General features: G+C 36.5%; 1 protein-coding gene across 4 annotated transcripts in view; it reads right to left on the bottom strand.

Moving 5' to 3' along the window:
* The window catches only part of LOC106060865 (protein O-mannosyl-transferase TMTC3-like), a 162,037-nt gene that overhangs the window by 58,840 nt on the left and 89,814 nt on the right, over positions 1-13,383 (bottom strand). For all 4 annotated transcript variants that reach the window (XM_056033756.1, XM_056033754.1, XM_056033753.1 and 1 more), the window contains exons 14-16: positions 3,823-3,905; positions 3,341-3,413; positions 1,775-1,861 (exon numbers count right to left, since the gene is read on the bottom strand). In XM_056033756.1, the coding sequence (XP_055889731.1) occupies positions 1,775-1,861; positions 3,341-3,413; positions 3,823-3,905 (243 nt within the window). The remainder of the gene's footprint in view (positions 1-1,774; positions 1,862-3,340; positions 3,414-3,822; positions 3,906-13,383) is intronic.

Genomic DNA, 13,383 nt, shown 5'->3' with positions numbered 1-13,383 from the left:
GAAACTTTTGTTTCAAAATACTTGTTTTTGCATTTTCTACAACAATACTTTAAATCTTACAGTTGGCAACACTGTTGCATTTAATAAGTGTCCTTGTAGCATTATCATAATAAATAAATGCAGCTCCGGAGAGCGTCAACCAAAGGCCTTACCCTCCACAAACTCATAAATATAATTTTTTTGTAACTAAAATTAATTGTTGTTTTTTTAAGAAGGAAAATGAGATTAAAATTTACAAGTACCTTATTTCTTTAATTTTAAATATGAATGCATTTAGATGTAAGTGTTATTATTAACAAATGCATTTTTATTGAAGCTTTTTAACAAAGTGCAGGAGCCTCCACAAAAATCTTGTCCTGGGGGCCTCCACTCACTTATATCCCACCCTGCCTGTATTCTGAGATTCCTATTGCAGACATCTCTGTAGGCTAGTCTTGGGTATCCCTTGAATCAGACTCTTTCAGCAAACTCAGCATAAATTATGTCTGAGGGAATTCCTCCATCTGGCATGCAGGTGAGGTTAATATAATCTTCAAAACCCTACTGATTACCTCCAGGAGATGCACATTATGTAATGCGAGCAATGCATGGGAAAACTGTTCAAATGCTCTTGATACTCAAGCAGCTCTCACAAAAATAAAGTAAAGTGCTCATTATACATTTTGGGTGCTGTGGTCTATTGGGCATTTTTTCAAACTGGCTTAGAACATGGCTACAGAAGCCTCTCTAATTCTTTTTGTCACCTCAATGTCTAGATTTAGATTTAGGTTACTGGTGATAGTTGATCACAGGTAGGTAAATTCTTGCACAAACGTAAATGTGTGAATTCTTATTTTATCTCTGGTATTTCTGTGATGTCTTGTGCCAGAATTTTAGTCTTAGTGAGACGTAACATAAAACTGAGCTATTGACATGCAGCTGCCAAACAAAGCTTTCACTAGTGTTTGCAATCTTGCTTTTAAATGGGAGCTGAGTGCTGCAGCAGCATCTGCAAGCAGCAATTCTCTAATCAGGATACACCATCTAATTGTTTTGGTTTCAGGTTAAGCCAGGTTAAAAAGCTTTCCATTGGAAGATAAACTGATGACTAACAATAGGGTGGATTTAAAATATATAAAAATGATATACTTGACATAGAAATAAAAAGTCCAGAACTAGCAGCAACAGATAAATGCATGATCTTAACCAATCTGTGAAATGGAAAACAATTAGAGCTCCTTACAATTGAAATTGGTTGGTGTCTCAGGTGCAAAACAATTGATCAGAACAATACCTAGAGTCACATACAATCCCATATCAAATATACTCATACTGGTAGTGTAAATGGTATTACATAAACATGAGTGTATTATGATCATACAGATTATTATGAGTCCCTTTACTTCTATCCTAAAGGTGTTGTGATTGTTCGCTCCCTCCACTCTTCCAGGTCAGCAACAGCAAGTTGTCTAGCCAGCTTTTTCATGCTCTTTCTACTATACCTGAAGGATGGTTTCTGACAGTGAGTCAACAGTGTTGACTTCTAAAAGTACTAACTCATTTGTTGTTATTTCTGATATTTGATACCCGGCATTTTTCAGTAGCTTTTTCTCTCAAAGGCTTGAATTCTTCTTTAAGACTCTGATTTCAACTATCACTTTCATATAGAAGTACAGGAACCACGAGCAAGTTGTACTAAAAAAAAATTTGTTTGTGATAATTTCATAATGTTAACAACATTATGAGAGAAATAAATAGAAAAAACAAAAAGATGAAATGTAACTATAGTTATTACCCAATGATCTGGGTTGTACTGTAGAGCCCTTTCAAAATGTGCCCTGGCAATCTTTGTTTGATTTAGTTCTAAAAGGACAACACCAAGCTATGGATAAAATAGAAATAATAAATGTAAGTTGAGTCAAAAACATTATTTAAGAGAAGTAAAGTAAAAAAAAGTAAAATTTCCCTTTCAGACCTTGTGGTCTATAGGACAGATGATGTAAAGCCTGAGCATCAAAAAGAAGTAAAAATGTAAAAAGAAAAAACAATATAATTTGATTAAATTTGTATTTCCTAACAAAAAACAATGTTTGTTACCTAGAATCTTTCTTGACAAGCTGAATAAGATTATAGCAGAATGTAATGTGAAAATGTAGTTTTGAAGCAAAAAGTAAAGTGATTGTAATTTTTGTTACGCAACTATTGCAAGTAAAATGTATGGAATGGAAATGCGACTTAGAAGAGCTTATATTAATCTCAATAAAACTTTTAATACAGTGAGTCAAGGGGTTTATAAAGGGTTTTATATATTTGCCTTTTCAGAAGAAAAAATAAAAATAAAAAAAATACTTTAAAAAAAAAACAAAGCTTCTCTTAAGTGTCATTGTATCAATTAGTTTGGATCAGTCATGAAATTAAATTTTATTTGTAATAGATCTAGACTAACAACAATAAATCTGTGTGATTATAAATATTTATACCAATTGTTTTTGTTTAGCGCAATTTCAAGCTTTTAGCTGTTTCAGTGTGCTAGGATCTTATCACTTATCTGGACGAGTTGGGAAGGGAGCAGGAGGATAAAGATTGGGATATCTGGGCGAATTCAAACTCAAGGCTCTAGCCTCCTCATAGCAATATGCTAACCCCTGTGCCAGCAAAGTGCTTATGAAAATAAAAGGTTTCATAGCTATCTATTGTTAGTTTAAAATTTTTAAGCAATGTCCTAATTCTCTACACAAAGTATAAAGGAGCTAATTCAACTTTACTGCCACATCTGTCAAGTTCTATTTCTTTCCCTTGTTTGATACCAGACAAAATAATTAATTACCAATAATTAATAATTAAATAACTAATTGTTTAATTTTTTAAAATTGATTCTTGTTTTGTCAGGTACAAGAAATAATTGTACGAAAATTTCAACTTGATCCAGGATTGAGTGTGGGAGAAATAACATGTACAAAAATTTGTAAGACAGACAGAAAGACCAACAGAGTGAGTTGAAATAAGCTTTATAAAAAGAAACCTTAAATATCACCTCAGCCATCACCTTTTTTATAGGCAGACAAGAACAATTGACAGTTGACTTCTAAAAAACTATAGTTGAGGAAAATGGAGAACTTAATCAACCATCAGGAGACGTTTCATTAGCATCAGAAGTGAAAAATATAAAAAATACTTTTCAAAAAAACAAAGCTTCTTTGTATCAATTAGTTTGGATCAGTCATGAAATTAAATTATATTATAAAATTATTTTGTCACCTAAAATGCTGCATTCTGACATTAATATTTGTACTCATAGACAATACCTTAATATTATTGGCTTAAACAACCAGTATCAAAAATTATACACATATTGGCTCACATTGTAATAAAGATCTGCATTTGTTGGATCTTGTTTAAGAGCTGCCTCATATGTGGCTCTTGCATCATCAAGCCTAGAGAGAAGAAACATTTGTAATAAATATAAACTTTTCATTTCTGATTTTTTTTTATAGCAAGTTCTTTAACTAGGAAACTTTAGCTCATTATGTCCTTACTGATTTTGTAATATTTCATTTTTTTTTTTAACAAAGAGAATTTTTTTTTCTTTGATATTTTAACAATATTCTTGATTTTCACAAAATTGTGAAAAGTGTGTAGATGACAAAAAGGTTATCAAAAGGTTGCCCTGGATGTGGCAAAATATGTAGGTCACAGCTGGGGCTGCGTAGCCACAGGAAATACTGCATTCCTCATTAATCTTCGGACTCAAAGACAAGCCTTATTATCAAAAAAATAAGTAAAATAAATTTGTAATAAAAAGTAAGGTATCATTTTACTCACAATGTTTTAAAAAGTACTCACTTGCCAAGTTTGACTTGAATATCACCAAGATTAATATAAGCTTCAACAAAATCAGACCTCATTGTGATAGCTTGTCTCAGTAACTAAAACACAGATAATATAAATATATATCTTATAAGTTTAAAAAACAGTTTTTTATGCTTAAAATTTTTTTTAACAAATAATTATTAACATGGAGATAAAAAAAAAAAGATTACTCCAAGTTTGTAATAAAATTCTTTAAAAAATATGTAACAAACTTTAAATGACACAATAAAAAGGTTATTTGTTTTTAAAGTAGATGATTTCCCTAAGAAAATACATTCCTCATATAATTTGCTTATTTCTTAAATATATAAAATTAGTAACTGCAAGTTTTGTAAGGCTGCCTTATCATGTTGTCCCATTCCTATTAGGGAAACTCTAAATTTGGTTCTTATTAAATAGGAAACATCATATTTCAAGGATTGTTGTTCAACTACGTGAATGAACTTTTTTTTAAAAAATCACAAATGATTTGTTACATAAAAATATTTTAGTCACTGTTTAATAATGAATTAAAAGAAACATGCAGCAAATAGTTCAGAAAAAACAGGCTTTTAATATTTCAGCAGAAACTAGTCTTATTAGTGCTGAAAATAAACATAAAATCTGTAGTTTTTTTAACCTAATTATATATATTTTTATTTATATTTTATATATAACTATATATAAATAATTATATATTATACTTTTTTAACTAAATAAATTTATAAGAAATTAGTTTCACAGTAGTGAAATATATTTGAAATATTAAAGCAATGCAAATGAATTGTAGGCTACAATTACACAGCTGTCTCACATGAATGTTATGTAGGGGTTTACTTGAAAAAGTTGGCATTTGTTCAGTAATTTTATTGCTAAGGGAACAATAAAAGTTCTAGTATGTTTTGTCATAAAATACTTCAATCTTCTCTACAATGGTAAAAGATCCAATTCATGGCCCCCAATTATTTTTTTTAAGGTCTAAAATCTTTGATTTGATTAGTCCATCCTGACCCTTTTAATTTCTTTGATTTTTACTTGCATTCTTTTTACTATGGAGCATGCTGCAGAAGACATTTCTGCAGTTCAAAATGATTGGAAAAGCTTGACATCAAGATTCCCTTGGGAGGTTTACAGTGCTCTCCCAGACCCCTTAAAAATGTATCTATTTATAAAATAAGAAAACAGTTTTTACTACAAATAATAAATAACATCTTTTTATCAAAAGTAGTTTTTCAATGCATCAAAGTTAGTAACAACATGTGGGGGTTTCATATGAGAGTTTAGATCTTTGTATTATTGATTTGATTTACTCAAAATGTAATGCAGACTATCCCGAGTTCTCTTAAATCCTATACTGTTAAGTGAGCAATTCTTGTATGTATGTATGTATTTTCTTTAAAATTTCATGTATCTATGTATATAAATGAGAGAAAAAAATTCAACTCATTGCCCACATTGCAAAAACTCAAGGTCGACAGTTATATATATTTCAAAATGTCTTATTATTGAAAAAATTATTTTGGCTAGATTGTTATATGAATGAAAATCTATATATATAATTCTCTTCATGGCGCAAGAGTTTGGACACACAAGAAGTAAAGGAAAGATAACTCTTTTATTTCTGCAAGTCGGACAGACTAGAGTTACCTTATGAAATAAAAAATCAGGTGGGGGGAGAACAAGTAGTATTCACCCATCAATAAATAGCAGGGCCGGGCGTAACCATTTTGACCTAGAAGTCATGAAAAGATAACTCTTTTATTTCTGCAAATCGGACTAGAGTTACCCCATGTAACTTTATCTGCGAAAAAAAAAGAGGGGAGGGGAGAACAAGTAATGTACTCTGTATTTACATGTCACTAAATAGCAGGGCCGGACTCAACCGTTGTGGGGCTCTATGCAAAATGGATTTGGCGGGGCCAAGTTTGGGTAGGGATAAGTGAAAATTAAGAATTTGTATTAGAAAATAAATTCGTCTTTGCAATTTATTCATTCTTTACTACCTACAGAATTACTTTACGAGCATTGCGTGTAGCGAAGCCATACAGTAAATCATAAAAATTCTGTTTCCTACATAGATCACGCTCAATAGCAAGAATTACCAAATGTTTCAATCTGTCTTCGAGAATTGTTGACCTCAACTAATTCTTCATTAGTTTCAGGCGTGAGAAGCTTCTTTCATCAGATTCCACAATTACGGTTATTGCATAATGCCGTTTTTTTCATCGCGCGTAGGATTGGCGTTTACCATTTTGAATGAAACCCCAAAATGACAATTTTTTGTCTATATATTTCAGGAATTTTTTTTTGAGTTTTCAAAAGATTTTAATAATTTCCGGAGATTTCCATGACTTTTTCGCATATTTTGCAATTTCAGGAGATTTCCAGGAATTTTGTTATTAGTTATAAAATGGTTTAATTTAATAATTTACACCTAGAATTTCGCGGGTCCTTTGAAAGTGCGGGGCCCACTACGGTCACTTAGGTTGCATTGGCCTAAGGCCGGCCCTGCAAAATAACGGCGTACGCCTTGGGTCGACTAGTTTTTCATAACACGTCAAAGAAAAAAACTTGACACCGCTTACGTCACTGGTTTACTGCAGTTTACTTAAACAAACATGAACACGTTTTAATGAATCAATAGACCTAATTAAACATTTGCGCACCATCTTATTGTAGGCTGTAGCCTTGCCAACAAAGTAAAATCTACCTAAATGGCTCTCCGCAATTAAAGTGTATGCAAATAGATGTCCTTTATAAATATTCAAATTTTCAAAGCTAATAACTATCTATTCCCAATTTAGATAGCCTAGAATAATTAACATAGTTCTATTTGTGACAAGTCAAAAGCTTGCTGTCATCATCATCATCATCAAACTCCATTAGAGTGAGGGCTTGAGAGGCTCAAATCCTCTCTTGCAAAAGCCCTGGAAAGAAAACCCTGCTGTCTTGCGTAGTGCATAAATGTCGCCATACAGGTTGAGAATTTTGGGTTTCCCAGACCTGTCGAGACGGAGATCAGCAAGTCTGGGGCAGTCAAACAGAATATGAGGCACGGTTTCCTCTTCTTCCCCGCAGCGGAGGCACCGTGAATCAAAATTTGGCCATAGCCGCGAGAAATATGAGCCAAACGGACAGTGGCCTGTCCTGCACTGTGCTATAATAGCTTGCTCAGGCCTGGACAGCCTCCACCACGGGGAAGTGCGGTCAGGGCGCCTCATGCGCTCCCAGACTCCACGGGCTTTTTGGGACTTGTCCCAGCACTCAAACCACTTTTCCATTTCTGTTTTTTGTATTATAGCCAGGGCTTAATGAAAGCTTACAGCCTGATCAGTGGGTGGAATTTGCCCTCCCTGGTGGGCCAAAGAGTCTGCGATTGTGTTGCTAGTCACACCTATGTGACTCGGTACCCACTGCATTATTACAGGGGTGCCATAGCGTTGTTTGATGTTATGTGAAGCCATGATGACACTGTTGATATTGGGGGGCCATGGTCCGTGGCTTTGCAAAGCCTGTAGTACAGATTTTGAGTCAGTGACCACAACAATCTGTGTTGCCCTCAAATGTCCCTCGCCGAGTTGAGAGTCAATGACTTTTAAGGCTTCAGACTGCCATGGTCTCCGCATCAAAACTGCAAACACTACCACATGGTCCAAAGATTTTGACTGTGTAAGAGCCAAGAAAGTCGATGTAGGCTCCATAGCCTGCTCTTCCAGAATCTATTGATGCCGACCCATCAGTGTATGCAAAAATAGCACTGGGCTTGAAGGTATTAATGGTCTCCAGAGCTAGGATTTGAAGGTCGTTAGATGAACGGCTTTGCTTAGTGGCATTAGGGTCTACTAATTTCAAGCGTATGTCTGGGGTAGTTGGGCGACACCAAGGGGGAAGGGGATGAAAGCGTTGAATGTTTTGTCGGTTGGTGGAGAGGCCAGCTTCATCAGATAGTCTAGTGGCATGATGCATAAAAGACTGCATCTGGATACGTCTTCTGCATCTCCAACCATCCACTAGTTTTCTTGCTGGGAGGTATTCATCCAGTCTTTTATACCGCTCATAGCAGGTCAGTACTGACCTTTCCCTCCTAAGGGTTAGTAGACCTATATTAGCCATTATTTCAGCCGCATTTACTGGACTTGTCCTAAAGGTTCCACAGACAAATCTTAGTGCTTGGGACTGTATTTTATCAAGTTGTTCAAGAGCAGTCCTAGAGCCATAAATTTGCACAGGTAGGCTGTAGTCTATCTGTGATCGGACTGCTCCTAAATACAGGGATCGGAGCATGTCTGCTCGGGCTCCCCACTTCGTGGATGCCAACTTCCGCACAATGCAAAGTTTCCCTGAGGCCTTTCTTACAACATCCTGGATGTGCTCACACATTTTTAGTTTGCGATCTAAAGTTACACCAAGGTACTTGGGTAGCTTTTCCATGCTGAGAGCCACTCCGTTGAGGGAGAGCTGGAAAGGTTGCCCGAGAATGCCAGTCCCGAGCGTGAACAGAGAATAGACCGTCTTGGAGGTGTTTATTTCTAGCCTCCATTTTTGTGTGTATGAGCAGAGCGTATGGAGGTCTTCTTGTAGCACTTTTTGTATAGAGGTTGCGCTCCTTCCGGATTTCCAAAGGACAATATCATCAGCATATAGCAGCTTTTGGCATTTTAGCTGAGCCGGTAGGTCATTTATGAAGGCCGTGAAAAGGGCGCATGACAGGACGGAGCCCTGGGGGAGGCCATGCTCGAGGGTAATTTCCCCTGAGACTTCTCCGTACATCCTTGTTCTTATTGTACGCTCTTGTAGGAAGTCTCTAATCCAGTAATATATCCGTCCCCGCACCCCCCACGGCTCTTATCTTATGAAGCAAACCAGCTTGCTGTCAGAGTCACTCAATTTTATCACAGCATTAATTATTATTATTTATTTATTTTAATTTCAATTATTTCCCCGTTCTATCCCCAATTTCATCACCCGCCCCACCTTTCCCTCTTCAGGCTAGACTCAGTCTACCACCTTGGCCATGGCCACAGCTTTCACTTATCTCCCCTTGATCGGGGAAAGATAAACACACAATCTCTTTGATATTACCCGCCAGATGTCTGACGGTCGCGGTTGACTCCACCGTGGGTGGAATACAAATCACTCTTTCTTTCCCCCCCCCCCCTCTCTCACGTCTCTCTTCAATCAAAGAGATCACTCGGATCAACACGCCCCTCGACACTCCAAGGAGCGACTCCCATCTCGAGTCAGATTCATCCACGTGAGAGATAACCTTTGGACAATCCCGATTCCTGTTTCTGCCCACCTCTTCCAGACATATATAAGGTAGAATAAGGCGGGACAGACACTCTCTCATTTTTCATCCTAGCTGAGCAATCGAGTCTGGACTATTTCATTTATTCTTACTCTTATCTTTTATAATACAGACTTGTTGATTTGAGGCACATCGGCACAATTTAGGCCATGTCGTTATAATACAGACGTTACTTCAAAAAAGAAGACGATTACGTCCTACGCCTCATGCATTTAGTCAGGCAAATTAACCAATGACTTAAATTCTGCCAAGTCACTGGTTTTCCTGGCTAGCTCAGGCAACCCATTCCATGCTCTAATAGCACTAGGGAAGAAGGAGTATTTGTACAAATTTGTCCTAGCATATGGGACGAGGAATGTGCCTTTATCTTTGTGTCTTTCAGAGTATTTTATTAAATTTTGTTTTTGTATTTGAAGATTATGGTTCAATGTTTTATGTATAATTGCTACTTTACTTTTGAGTCTTCTGTCCTGAAGGCTTTCTAAATTTAGTGATTTTACTAAGGGTGTTACTCTAGTCAAATGTGAATATTCATTTGTTATGAATCTCACTGCTCTATTTTGTGTCTGTTCCAGTTTCTTAATGTTTTCTTGAGTTGAGGGGTCCCAAACGGAGGATGCATATTCTATTATTGGCCTAACCAAGGTTAAATAACATTTTAGTTTTATGTTCTTATTTGATTTATAGAAATTTCTTTTAATAAATCCTAATGCTTTGTTTGATTTTTTTATAGTTTCATCAATATGTGGATTCCATGACAGTTTTTCATTTATTATAACACCTAGGTATTTTGCGTTTTTAGTCTGTGTTACTGGTTTGCCATGAATAAGATAAGTGGAATTAATTTGTTTTAGTTTTTTTGTTACTCCTAACAACTGACATTTTTCTTAGAAGAATACCCGGTGGTAAGCCGAATTTAATTACAGTTCCATCTTAATTAATGTGTGCATATTTCTCACTGGATATTATCATGTGTATTTCATTATTTCATTTATATTTAATTAGTGCATTGTGTATTTCTCACTGTCGTAAGTAGAAAACATAAACATGGCATATGTGTGTATTTATGTATTGCATTAATCTATTAATGCTACGTTGCTCAATTGATAGTTGATGCAACCATGTATGTATTTGTACATCTTATTTTATTCCCTTTATCTCGGCTGACCGCCTTGATAATTTTACTAGCGCACTAATACTGCGCTTAGAGAAGATATATGAATCATCTCCCCCTTTACTCATTTTGCTTTGACGAGAGTTGCGCCCTTGAATGGACACCCTCTCCATTCAAGCGCGCTCCATTGTTCTTGGCCGACGGTCACCTGTAAACAAACCGTCATGGTCGCTGACCACCGTCAATTTCTCCCCCCCCCCCCCCCCTGTTCTCTTCTAACTTGTGTTGTTCATTTGAGATTATTATTTCCCCCTTTTATGTACATTTTTATATTGCTACTATCAGCCATCTATTTTCCAAATCCCATTTGTCATCATCTCCCTATTGTGCTCAAAAGCAATTTTCCAATCTGACGAATGCACCTCAGTCGAGGGCATCAATAAGATGCATGAGAGACATGTCCTAACTTGTCTTTATTTATCCGCAGCCTCCCTCAGGTGTCTGCCTTCGTACTTAGTGCTATTCAGCACCGCACTACTGCCTACTTGTTATTTAGTATCATCTCCTGCCTACTGAGATCTACTCAACTATTTGTTTGGATCACCTGCCTATTTGTTTGGCATTGTCTGCCTAGTCAATTGCCTATTTGTTATTGAGTATCATCTCCTGCCTACTGGGATCTACTCAACTATTTATCGGATCACTGCCTATTTGCGATTGAGTATCATCTACTGCCTACTAGGATCTACTCAACTAGTTACTTGGTGCTATCCAGCACCGCGATCTACTATTTGGCGCTATCTGCTCAACTTGCCTGCCTATTCGACAGTCCACTTCTCAACCCATTAGGCACGACGTCCCTATAGACCTAGAGTCTGTGCGAGACGTCATAGCTCCGCCTGAACTGCGCAACTCACTGGACTTATCCTGTTAACTGCGCTGCCCACGGCAGATCAGCTCTTCCCGCAGTACGCACGTGTGCCCACGGTAGCCGGCCACCCGCCCTTCTGTGCCCACTACAGATATTAGAACTTTGGATTGAGACTCCAACAAGAACTGTATCACCGGCGACCCTCTATCCGCTAGAGCGCCACCTCCAGCTGCAGAACCTCAAGCCAGGACACAGCCAGCTGCGACCCAAGCAGGACAACCAGCTAAGTTCAGAAGACAAAGTGACACTCTCTTATTAAGTGCAAGAGTGATGATTAAATATAGTATTGATTAGAGATAGATGCAAACCCTTCCCCTTTTTATTCTCCTATGTAACTATTTATGTAAATAAATATTCTTCAATTTTTAACTTTGTATCTCTTTTTCATTGCTTGTCTCGTTGCGTGCCTGCTCCCGATTTATATGCTGATAGGTTGGTGTGTGATAGCTTCAAAAATAATCATCCCCTAGACATTAAACAAGCCAAACACACGTCACTTTCGCTAACCTGTCACACAATTATGCAGGGTAATATTTTATTTTGCTGGTGAATTATTACAATGTGTTCAATCTTCAAAGCCTACAGTCACATATCAAAACAACGGAAACACAGCTTCTTCACGCCTTACTTGCTGACACTGAACATGATCTCCAGCTCGCGGTCAACGAATTTGCGTACGCCGCCGCCTCTTTGGTTTTAAACAATAAACCTCGGAAAAATGGAAGTCGTGTTCCAGAATTCCCCCAATAAAATCTACTCAACCCCAAAGATCATCGTGAATGGACCACGTGGTAGACAACTTAACATATCTGGGAAGCATAGTATGAAATGACGCATGTCAAGAGCGGGGTGTGTAAGATGTGAGATTGTGTGTGTGTTTGTTTATTTTATTAGTTGGTTTGTGAATGGACCTCATTCACCAACCGTAAACAAACAACATTTAGCCACGTGGCGCTCTATATCTTCTATATAATTTAGGATCTCATGTTTAATTCATGATGGTTGTCAAGTGACAGTTTTTCCATTTGTTTTATCAGTAAGATCACGTGACTAAATGTTGTTTGTTTACGATTGTTGAATGAGGTCCATTGTTTTTATCACTTTTATAGCTGACCTGGTCTGAGTAGGGTGCTAGTGATTATTCTCAGTTTTTATGCCTAGTGTAAGGAGAGGTTATATTATTATTCTTGCTATGTGTGTGAACGGACTTCTTGGGGGTAATATTATGTGTGGCATTGATGGCTTTTGTTAAAATGAATCTAGTCTAAGCGCCCTGTAGTATTAATTCGGGCACATTTAGTATTTCAGTTATTGATTATGATGCATTCAATATTATATGTGTAACTTTCAGTTGGCTGTAAATAAATACTAATTTTATACTCCTTCGTTGAGTGGTACTTTACAATATTTATACATGTAAAGGTCTGCATGTGAGAATCATACCCCTACACGAGCTATACCTGTATTGGACTAACCCAAGTCCTTTACATTTGGGGGCTCTTGTGAAAGAAAACCAGGACCTCTCGTCACAGTTATAAATTGTAATCGATGTACTTAAACTTACAAATATTGTTCTACATGTTATATTGTTGTTAATTTGACACTCATTCTATTTTTAAACATTTTTCCTCATGTGTTATGCCCCTTGATTTGGCCTGAGGAACGGCGGTGGTTTGAAGTACCAGTACAGAGAAGAGAGGACAGCGACAGCCCTAAGTTGCATCACAAGGACAGGTTGGATCACATGCAGGGAGTGGCGAGTTAAGAGATTTGTATTACCTCTCTTGCAATTGAACCCTGTACTTTCTTGCCTCTGTTATAATTTTTCTATTTGACTGTCATAAATTGTCTGTCTTTTCTTCATTCATATTAGCCTATCAATGTCTAGGCTTCAGTCATTTCATCCTGTTTTTCTCTTCCAATTGTTGCTAAAGTATTCTATCTTTCTAGCTTGAGCTAATAATCTGTATTATTTCAATTTGTATTTGACACTTGTGATCCTTTATTTGACTACTTATTTTTCTGATCTATTATAAGATATTATTAAATATATTTTCTACAAATTTATTGTACAAAATTAGGATTGATTTTATTTTCTCATGTTAATGTACCTTTTCTACTAATGCTTATGGTATTTACAATAGAACACTATAACTTTTCTTATGGTAGTAATTTAAGGTAAAAGAAATACTAAGACTGTTA

Source organism: Biomphalaria glabrata, chromosome 6 (genome assembly GCF_947242115.1).
Source record: "Biomphalaria glabrata chromosome 6, xgBioGlab47.1, whole genome shotgun sequence".
Taxonomy (NCBI): domain Eukaryota; kingdom Metazoa; phylum Mollusca; class Gastropoda; family Planorbidae; genus Biomphalaria; species Biomphalaria glabrata.
This window is presented reverse-complemented; position numbering and strand designations above follow the sequence as displayed.